This window comes from Fistularia commersonii, chromosome 27, assembly GCF_037954325.1.
Source record: "Fistularia commersonii isolate RoL2024-O1a breed Wild chromosome 27, RoL_Fcom_v1.0, whole genome shotgun sequence".
Lineage (NCBI taxonomy): Eukaryota > Metazoa > Chordata > Actinopteri > Syngnathiformes > Fistulariidae > Fistularia > Fistularia commersonii.
Genome location: NC_141310.1, coordinates 1,111,647 through 1,123,105, shown reverse-complemented (window position 1 = coordinate 1,123,105; position 11,459 = coordinate 1,111,647). Strand labels below are relative to the sequence as shown.

General features: G+C 45.8%; 1 protein-coding gene across 1 annotated transcript; it reads right to left on the bottom strand.

Annotated features, from left to right (window-relative positions):
• Positions 1-4,171: 4,171 nt before the first annotated feature.
• Positions 4,172-5,707, bottom strand: LOC147217715 (serum amyloid A-5 protein-like). Its single transcript, XM_086175092.1, has 4 exons — positions 5,589-5,707; positions 5,376-5,484; positions 5,065-5,203; positions 4,172-4,446 (listed from the first exon to the last, which is right to left on the bottom strand). The coding sequence occupies exons 2-4, from the start codon at positions 5,470-5,472 to the stop codon at positions 4,308-4,310; spliced, it is 375 nt and encodes a 124-aa protein (XP_086031218.1). The 5' UTR covers positions 5,473-5,484; positions 5,589-5,707; the 3' UTR covers positions 4,172-4,307.
• Between the last annotated feature and the right edge of the window lie 5,752 nt (positions 5,708-11,459).

Here is an 11,459-nt window from a genome sequence, read left to right as displayed (position 1 = left end):
CAAGCCTAAGTCCTTGGCGGATCTTGTTTTTGGGAGACCCTGGCTGACAATGCACTCTCCTGTCATATCCTGGGCTTCCAGAGAAATAATACGCTAGGGCGAGTTTCCCCCAACCTCCTCTTACACGGACAATGCCTCTATGTGCAACATCTATGGAAAGCATTACATTTTACATTGCATCACAGTCATTTGGCAGACGCTTTTATCCAAAGCAACTTACAAGAAAGCCTCACTTATAATTTTCAAACCCATATCCCTGCTCACAATGTCAGTTTCAGGATGTGTTCGTCCCACAACATACCATGTAGCTTCCTCCTCATCGCCCCTGAGACTGTGTCATTGGCCTTATTCCTAGGCCACCCCTACAAAGAGGGAGCCCTTTGTCACGGCTATATTCAGCCATCAAAATCCTCAGTTGTATCTCAATTCTTTTTCATAGCCAAGATGGAGGGGTATATCGATTACCCAACAGTGAATAAAGCCACTGTCAAATCCAGGTATACTCTACCCTTTAGCTCTTTTGGAGTCATTGCATGGGTTCCACATCCTCCAAACTTGATCTTAGAAGTGCATACAACCTGGTCTGCATCAGAAAGGGAGATGAGTGGAAGACTGCCTTCGTCACACCCACTGGTCACTGGGAATACAAAGTGTGCCATATGGTTTAGGTAATGCCATTAGGTTTAGGTCTTCCATTCCATTCCATTCCATTCCATTCCATTCCATTCCAGTCATTTGGCAGACACTTTTATCCAAAGCGACTCACAAAAAGTGCAATTCATTCACTGCAGATCCGAAGTACTAGTAGTCGGAACTCAGAAGTGACTACAAAACCAAATAACCATCTCAGAACCATATACATACATACATTAATTTCTTTTTTTTTTTTTTTTTTTTTCCTGGTGGGGATTAGGGGCTAAGTACGATTAGTAGGGTAGAGCTTATTGAAGAGGTATGTTTTCAGCTCACGGTGGAAGATGGGCAGCGACCCCGCTGTTCTGACCTTTTTTGGGAGTTCGTTCCACCACCGAGGAGCCAAGACCGAGAACAGTTGAGACCAGTTGAGACCAGTTGGATCAGCAGCCAGGGACTCTGAGTGATGAGGTGGACAATCGCCGAGAGGTGGCAGATCGGATGGGACAGGTAGGGACATGTGGTTTGACCATATCCTGGAGATAAGACGGGGCTGTCCCGTTCACTGCCCGGTAGGCAAGCACCAGGGTCTTGAGCTTGATGCGGGCGGCTACCGGGAGACACTGTAGGGGCATACGAAGGGGAGTTGTGTGGGAGAATTTTGGACGATTTAACACCAGGCGGGCTGTCGCTTTCTGAATAAGCTCCAGAGGCCTGAAGGTCACCGCTGGGGCACCGGCAAGGAGGGAGTTGAAGTAGTCCAAACGAGACAACTTCCAATGTGGGAACACCACTTATTTCTCAAAGTGGAGAAGTGTCAGCTTCATCAGCCCACCATACAGTTTCTGAGTTATGATAACCATTCCCAGGCAGTGAGTATGGATGAACACAAGGTCGCAGCTGTGCAATCCTGGCCTTAACCTTATACAATCAAGGAGCTGCAGGGGTCCCTGGGATTTGCGAACTTTGGCGGTTCATCCACATATTCAGCCAAATGCCGGCCCCCTCACTTCCTTGTTGAGCAACAAGCCAAAGTGCCTCTTATGGAAACCAGTCTTCACACAAGCCTTTCTCCAGCTAAGAGTGCTTTCAAAACTGCTCCGCCCCCCCGGACCCTGATCTCCCTTTCACGGTGGAAGTGGATGCCTCAACTACAACTACAACTGGGAACCATTCTATTCACAACTACACGGCAAACCATGCCGTCTCCATCCTTGCGCCTAATTCGCTAAGAAAATGAGCCCAGCCGAGTGCAATTACAACACCAGGAATAGTGACCAGCTGGCCATCAAACTAGCACTGGAAGAGTGGCATCACTGGCTAGAGGGTGCAAAATTCCCCTTTACAGTACTGACTGACCACAAGAACTTGCAGTGCCTGAGTGAAGCTAAACCTCCGCCAAGCCAGATGAGCTTCTTATTTGGTTGTAGTTTTCCATTCGTTATCGCACCGGTAATCAGAATGGTCGTGCAGATGCTCTTTCCCATGTGTATTCACCGGAGAATTCCTCCGAGGAGCCAGAGACAATCCTTCCTGCCAGTGTGGTTGACAGCCCCATTCAGTGGGCCCTGGATGAAATGATTAAGGGAAGCAGCAGGATCTGATCCGGCACTACCCAACACTCCTGCTAACCAGACCTATGATCCTCAGGCCCTTGGAACCCCCCTCCTCACGACTCCACACTCAGTTCCCAACACAGGACAGCCTGGTGGCAGCGCTGCTCTGACCCTACTTTGGGAGAATACTGGTGGCTAGGGATGTCGAGGGATATCCGACAGTTTGTCCGCAACTGCACTGATTGTGCTATGGCGAAGACCTGTCATCACCTGCCTACAGGGAAATTGCTACCCCGCCCCTTCCACACGAACCGTGGTCCCATCTGCCTATCCACTATGCAATGGACCTGCCCCACTTCCAATTACTACAAAGGCATCTTGGTGGTGGTAGACTGGTTCTCTAAGGCATGCGAACTAATCCCTACTCAGCCCCGGAGACAGCAAAGGCCCTCTTTACCCATGTTTTCCGGAACTTTGGATCGCCTAAGGACATTGTGTCGGATCAGGATCTACAATTCATATCCGGTTTTTGGCGAGCTTTCCTCCACCTCCTTTGACTGCCTGTCCACTTGTTGTCGGATCACCATCCGCAGACAAATGGGCAGGCTGAACACAAGATCCAGGAAGTTTGCAGCTTCCTCCGTTCGTACTGCCAGTGCCAGGCTAAAAATTTGAGCCAATTCCTTCCCTGGGCTTAATACACACAGAACTCACTTCAATAATCGACCACAGGATTGACTCCATTGCCCGTGCGTGTTCGGGCATCAACCCCCGATGTTTCCAAGTGAACCATCTGAGGTTCCAGCTGTCAATGAGTGGTTCAGAGAGAGTAAGAGTGCATTGAAGTCTGGAGTTGGTTTCGAGAGAGATCAAGTAGCCACCAACAGGGAGGTAAAACTCAAAGAGGGGCCCGGCGAGGACCAAAGGTCCACAGAGAAGAGCTCATCCAACCATGAAGGAACTCTGTTTTTGTATGAGGAAGTCTGGAGTGGCAGAGAAGTATGTTAGACTTCAGTCTTATCACTGTGTTGGACACTCTTTTCACCTTCAGGAATGCCACACAAACTGCCTTTTTGATATATAGTGTACTCTATTATAGCTAAGAATAGCTTAAATCCTATTCCAAAGCTTCTAAATACCTTTTCCACTGGTCTGCTGTACACAGTATAGCCACCTCTCTCCTCTGCTTACAAGCCAACCAACTCTTTAGTTTGTCCCAACAATCAAATCCAATTTCTCAGCCCTAGACTCTTGCCTTTCCTCATCTATTTTGCCCATGGAAACATCTTACTCCTCTCCGTCTTTTAGCCACAGTCAGCCAATGTCCTCCAGTACCCTTTTAGTCATCATTGATAGCGGTCATTGTTAGCCTGCACCTTCAAGCTGGCTGCCTCTCCTAGCACAGCCCCCTGTATTTATCTGGGCTTGGGACGAGCACAAGAGCACAACAAGAATGCTGGCCTGTGCCCCTAAAGGGGGCCACAAATCACTGTCTTTATTTTCACCCATTTTCAGTGGGTGAAATTATACTCTACTCCCTGGAGACCATTACACTTACACTCAGCTTGTGAAACAGCATTATCAACAAGTTCTGGGACACTGTCCTTTCATCTAACATCCTGGGTTTACCAGGGTTACCATCATCCACTGCAGTCAATCAGTTTTCAGGCAGGAAATTTCACCTCAGGAAATGGCAGGGTTTAAAATCCAGTAAGCACAAGAATAAAAACTCAGAGAGAGACCATTGGTTGATATTAGAAAGCAGCTCTTTGACCAATCTTAGAAAGTTTCCTAAAATTGCTTAGCATTTTTCTGCTGCCCTCTTGTTACCTTTTTGAGAAACATTATCTTCATTTGTTTTTAGTTGGTCTACATATTGTATACAAATGTTTCAAAGTACGACTGTTTCTCTCTACCATTTGTTCTGCTTGGGATTTCTGTGATGTTAGCTACATCAACCCCAATGATGGACTGCAACCAGCTGAGAATACATTGGTTTATTAAGGTTCAAAAAAAAGAAATGCAGACAGTGACATTTTGTAAATAAATATACTGTGCTGTAGTTGGGTTGCAAATGACGTATTCAACATTTATTTTGAAGCAGTTGTTTTATCATCCTCAATATTTGTCAGGAAGACCAGGGGGCCTGAAGAAGTTTGGATCATTCCCTTCCCGTCCATGTCTGTTTGCCCTCTGATCGGCTTCAGAGTCCTCGAACCCACGTCCCGAATTTCCTTGCCACCACTCTCTGGTATCACTGCAGACATGCAGGTGAATGAATGTCATCAAGAATGAGATAAGGCATTTAGTAGATGTGTCAAAACCATGTCTTTGCGGTGTTAACGAGTATGACTGAGGCATAGAATATACAGTACATTTAAAACTTGTTTAATATTAGTAGTAGCAAAGTCATTTGCAGATTTTTTTTTTTATAGTAATGATAATCTACAAAAATGCTCTGCTAGCTAAATCCAAATATATCAAAACTCCCAATGGTCCAATAGAACTGAGGAAGCTTCTCAAATGAGAGGTGAAATGCCATCAAGAGAAGAAATCAAGTTCAGTTGCCATGACAAGACTTGACCTGGTTGATTGAGAACCTCAGTAGCAAAAGTTCAAATGATGAATACTATATTGAGTCTTTAGCAAGTGTCACTATGAAAGTAGTTTCTCGCAGTTTTGTTTGTGAATTCAAAGAAATTTGCTTGAAAAAAAAGTAGCTGACAATTTTGATTGCAAATTAATTTAGAAGACTTACAGCCTGTGTATTCAGTTATTATTAATTTGGTGAGGGTAGAATGTTAGTTACGTACTTTTGACACTTGTATAATTTTGGTCATCCATTTGAAATATGCATTTCTGCCACACAACATACCTTATAACCTCAGCTGCCCATTTGCCTCCTGGTCCTCTATTGGCAGCATCAAAGTTTCCTCTAGCATGAAAGTACTTATCAGAGTCAGGAAATTTGGACTCCCTCATGTCCTGATACGCATTCCACATATCACCAGCACCTTGAAGGAAAAATAATCATGACTTTGGGGAAATGATTGAGATGTTTCAGAAAAAAACAATTACTGGTAGTTATGCTAAACTACATAATCTTTATTATAACATTGTTGATTGTTACATTGCACAATATTGTAACATGAATATTAATCCTGTCACTGCAATGTCACGACTTACCTTGAGCAGCTTCGACCGGAAATGTAAACACACTTGTCCAGTCGGCGCTACTTTCCACAAATAGGATGACAAAGATTCCTGATAGCAGCAACTTCATGATTATTGGGACCTAATAATCAAACGTCAAATGATCAATGCTCATATTACAAAGAAATATGCAGACCAATCAGTACATTTCACTTCTGTTTTACTTATTTCAACCTCCAAACCTACCTCAGAGTTTTAGCAGAGGTTCAAAAAAGCCTGAAAATCCTACAAGTGAGGATACTGCTGATCTGACTCCTTTTATATTTCTGTCTGATGTTTCCCGTGTTGTACTATTTCCAAATACTGTGACATTTGCACTGTGACAAACGAGCAGATTTTCCAAGGTTGTGCAAGTGCAGTTAAACAAATGCTCTCAACAGTGACAAAACACATGTAGATCCAAAATTACCGGACAAGAAAGAGTCTGTTTTGCAATCTGTTCTTTGCTTTTACCTGCGTGATACAACATAACATTTCTTCCATTATTTCATATGTGCTGGAGATGGAAGCTGTATTGTAATTTCTGTAAAAAAAAAGCCAGTTGTTTGGTCTGTCAATGTCACTGTCTACGGGCCAAAGAACACACGCGTTTATCATCTATATATTTATCTTATCATACATGCATACATGCATAGATATGTATACGTGTCCCATTGACGCAACGGGCTCTGTTGTCCAAGGCTTTATGCTCCTGGTAGGGTCACCCATGACAAAGCACCGTTCAGACAGCCCTGCATGATGGAAATGATGACATGATGAAATATGATGATCTAGTTTTCACTTGCTCTGTTGTCTGTTGTGCAGGTTTCAGAGAGGAGGATGATGAGGAAGCTCCTCAGCATCATGGACAACATCCATCACCCCCTGCATGCCACGTTGATCTCCTGTCAGAGCTCTTTCAGTCGTAGACTGATACCACCAAAGAGCTCCACTGAACGCCACAGGAGGTCTTTCCTACCTGAGGCTATCAGACTTTTTAATTCCTCTTCCCTCAGCCGCAGCGAATCTTCAATCTTTGTAGTTACAGTTAACAGTTAAGACAATTCATATTTCATTGTATTTCTTATTCTTCCTCCTTTCTACTATTATCTATTACTGTTATGTTTTTTCACTTGAAACTCTGGCACAACAATTTCCTTCGGGATTAATAAAGTTGTTCTCATCTCATCTCATCTCATCTCAGTGGCAGGTCACTGGGGCCCCCATACAGAGCCAGGCCTGAGGTATGGGCTCAATGGCAAGTAACTTGTGGCTGGGCCTGCAACCTTGGGACCCATGACTTTCCAGGAAGGAAAAACATTTCCCTGTACATTGAAATTCCTCCTTTGCTATCTGCAGTGCATTTGAGTATGAGTGTAAATATTATTATAAATAGGATTATAGATATGAATACGAACAATAGAACAATGGCAGTGCAATAAGATGTTTGAGTACAGCTAGGTGTTAAATTCACAACGTGCAGGTACAAGATGGAGTGTAATTTAAGTGGCAGTAGACTTTACATGCGCAAGAAGAAGGAGTGTCAGGTTTTTAAGTGTCTGATAGAGGTCGGGTAGAACGAGTTCCTTAATCATGACATACTACATTTCACACTTCTCTACCGCCAGCCGGAAGGTAGGAGTGTGAACAGGCTATGTTGGGTATGGGTGTGGTCCTTGACGGTGGTTGCAGCTCTCCTGTGGACTGCAGTGGTAGGTGCTCCGCAGAAAAGGCAGTGGGGTTCTGGTGATCCTCTCTGCAGTCTTCACCACTTGCTGCAGGTGTCTGCGGTCCATGGCAGTGGTGCTGCCATACCACACAGTGATGCAGCTGAATGCTCTCAACAATGCAGCTGTAGAAGTTGCTGAGCATCGTAGTCGAACCTCTCCCCTCTCCCCTCTGGTTGAGGGGAGAGGTTGAAGATGGCGGTGAGAACATCAGCCGGCTCATTGGCTCAAGCTCTGAGGGCCTGCCCCGGGATGTTGTCCGGTCTGGCTGCCCTGGGTTTGATCCTTTCAGCACTCGGCGTACCTGGTCTGACGACACTGTTGGGAAAGCAGTGGAGCAATGGAGAAGAAGCCATCCAGCTTCTCTCTGTACTACCTCTTGGCTGTACTGATGGCCTTCTTTAGTCTGTACTTAGCAGCTTTGTACTCTATCTCATTGTCGGACCTAAATGCATGAGAGTGGGCACACAGCATGTGGCGTTCCCAACTGTTCAGCCAAGGCTTCTGGTTGGGGAACTTCCTGATACGTAAGGTGGGCACAATGTTGTCAACACAAGTGCTGATGTACCTAGTCACATACTCAGCGTACTCCTGTATGCTGACAGAAGAGTCCTCCTGAGTCACAGTGGTCTTGAGCACCTCCCAGTCAGTTGTATCAAAACAGTCTTGCAGGATGCCCTCTGAATCCAGAGTCTGATTTCCCTGGTTACAAGGTTTGTCAGTTTCAGTCAGTCTGTGCGCAGGGTTCAGAAACAGATGTGTGATCTGACCGTCCAAAGTGGAGGCGGGGTGCGGCCCTGTACACGCCATGGACATTGCTGTACACATGATCCAGGGTGTTCTTGTCCCAGGTGGGAATGTCCATATGTTGGTGATACGTGGGGGGTACATTCCGCAAGCTGCACTGTTTGAAGTTACCAGCTGCAATCACAATGGCATCAGGGTGCGCCATCTGCAGCGCACTGCTGACGTCATAGAGCATGCCCAGCGCTACCCTGAATTTAGCCTGTGGTGGGATGTAAGCAGCGGCTAAAAACATAGGGGTAAATTCCCTCGACAGATAAAAGGGAAGGCATTTAAGCAGATAAATGTATGGGCATACTTTTTGCCCCCTGGAACAGTGCATCGATCTTGGGGGTTTAACCAAATGAAAGAGAGGTTAGCATCCCTTAACCTTCAGAATACCCATCTGTTTGGAGTCTTTCAAGAGGTTGTGAGAAAATGCTCCTTCTGGTGAATGCCATGTTCTGCTGGGGGGCTTTAATGCACTCCTCTTTTCAGCCCCCACCACCTATATTTTGTGTTTTGCCTTTGTCTTCTTCATCTTCCTTGACACCAGTCATTGAGTCACCACCATCCTAAGCTGTCTAGTTATTATCTAAAACTCAACATTACATTGATTATTTTCATGATTCCGCAAAATCCCTCTCCAGTTACTCCACCCAACTTTATATTGATTATATAGGACGCAGTGTTGTGATTATGTTTGTTAGGACCCAGATGCAACACAAGACTCCATACCAACAGGGAAAAAAAATCAACAACTTTACCTATAAGTTGCAAAATGGCTGAACCTATCATATTTTGCAACAATAACGACTAAAGTGCAAGACTTCTCCATCAACAGGTTTAACCTATTACGTTACATTACTTCCTCTGGGGGGACTCCAAGATGTTCCTAGGCCAGCCTGGAGACATAATCTCTCCAGCGTGTCCTGGGTAAGTGTTAGATGAGCCGCCTCACTGGACTCCTCTCTATGCGAACAGTGCCTCTGCTCCGAGCTCCTCCCGGATGATAGAACTTCTCACCCTATCTCTAAGGGAGAGTGTGGCCACCCTGTGGAGAAAACTCATTACGGCCACTTGTTTCCGCAATTGCATTCTTTCAGTCACTACCCACAACTTGTGACCATAGGTGAGAGTGAGGAGCTTCAAATTGAGAGCTTCACCTCTGGCTCAGCTCACTCTTCATCATGACAGACCGGTACAGATTCTGCATCACTGCAGATGCCACACTGATCCGCCTGTTGATCTCCCACTCCATCGTCCCCTCACTCGTGAACAAACTCTGAGATACTTGAACTCCTCCACTTGGGGAAAAGCCTCTTCCCCAACCCGGAATGGGCAATCCACCCATTTCCAGTTGAGCACCATGCTTTCGGATTTGGAGGTGCTGATCCTCATCCAGGCCACTTCATACCCGACTGCAAACCGCTCCAGTGAGAGCTGGAGATCATGGCCTGATTAAGCCAACAGAATCACATCTCCAAAAAGCAGAGACCCTGTAGCCACCAACCCCCTTTAATACTGTGGCTGCGTCAAGAAATTCTGTCCTTAAAAGTTATGAACAGAATCAGTAACAAAGGGCAGCCCTGGCGGATTCCAAATCTCACCAGAAACAGGTCTGACTTGCACCAATCCTACGGGGGCCAAACAACCTGTACAACGGGGTTCTGGAGTACCGGTTCGTTGCCCCATTTTCTATACCCTACCTAGTTTATAGAACTGGTCCAGTGTTTCAGGACCAGGATGGAAACCACACTGCTCCTCCTGGATCTGAGGTTCAATGACCCGGCGGACCCGTTTCTGCAGCACTGCTGAATAGACCTTACCAGGGAGGCTGAGGAGTGTGATCCCCCTATAGTTGGAGCACACCCTCCGATCCTACTTTTTAGTAAGGGGAGACACCATCCCGGTCTGCCAGTCCAGCGGCACTGTCCCCGACATCCACGCAATGCGGCAAAGGTATGTCAGCCAGGAACTGTCAGTTAAGAACTGTGGCCTAAGGTGTCTTGATGCCAACTGCACATATGGATACTTTTATGCCTAAACATGGTGTTTGTTATTGACAATTCATGACGGGAAAACACCAGTCGGGTTCAGATCGGAGTGCACTGTCATTGTCCACATGACCATTGGAGTCTCCCAGTAGGATGAGGGGGTCTCTTGTAGGACTGTTCTCTAGCAGCTTTGTTCAGGATCCCAAGAATGGTGGTTAAACTTGGGTGTGGTCGGGCGACAAATGAATATGCCCATAGATGCCCGGCGCCTCTTAACTTGGGCACTCCAGAGTAAAAAGAGCCCAGCCCCTTTGAGAGGCCTAGTTCCAGACCCTACACTGTGCATCGAGGTGAGTCTGACTATATCTAGTCGGACTCTCTCAGTCTCGCCCACCAGCTCAGACTCCTTCCCCACCAGAGAGGTGACATTCCATTTCCCAAGAGCCAGCTTCTGCAGCCAAGGATCAGACCGCCAAGGTGCCCCACTTCAGCCACCGCCCAGCTCGCACTGCACCCAACCCCCATGGCCCTTCCTGTGGGCGGCGAGCCCAGGGGAAGAGGGACCCATGTCAGTCCTTCGGGCTGTGAAGAGGGAGCCATGTCAGTCCTTCCGGCAGTGCCCTGCCGAGCCCCATGGGTGAAGGCCCAGCCATGAGATGTTCGGCTCTGGCGCCACCCTCTGGCCTGCTCCAGGGGCTGGCTCTGGTGACAATGACATTAGTCATTGTACACCATCCAATGGAGGATAAAATGTGAGCAGGTGTCCCCAACAAGGCTTTGACACTATTCGATGGCCTATAAGGAACTCTCAGGGTGATGCCAAATATACAAAAAAATAATTCAAAATCATTAAAATATTCTATTATTATTTCATAATATGAAAGATAACATTCTCTGGGTTTGATGCTTGTAATTTAAGGTTGCTTTGGATAGTTAGTAGATATTACAACCTTTCAACTGACATCTTGGGTTTACTAGAGTTCCCATCATCAAATGTCTCAAGGCAGGGCATAGGCAGGAGATATCGCCTCAGGAAATGGCAGGGTTTAAGACCTAGTATGCACAAGAATAAAAACTCAGACAGAGACCATTGGTGGTTTTAGAAAGAAGCTCTTTGACCAACTTTAGAAAGTTTCCTATAATTGCTTAGCATTTTTCTGCTGCTCTCTTGCTGCTTTTTGATAAAACCTTTTCTTTATTCCGGGGGTGGGAAAACTTTTTGGCTTTTAAAATTTGACAGACAGCCCTGGTCACCACAAGATACCATACATATAAAAAACTCACATTTGTTAATAGTACATATCAGTCTGGTCTAACATTTGCTTTAAAATGCTATAATCAGCTTTGTTTTGAAGGCTCTGACATTTGCTTGCATTTCATGTACAAACCAGTTTTTCCCTTGTAGCTTCACATCCAGCTCATTCATGTGTGGACCAAGGCTAAATCACAAAGTCAATCTTTGTCATTCAGCTCATGAAAATTCTCAAGTGCCCTAAATAGCTCCAAAAATGAAATAATTTCTTGTTTGAGCTCCCACATTCATTGATCCAATCATTCAATCATTCAAATCA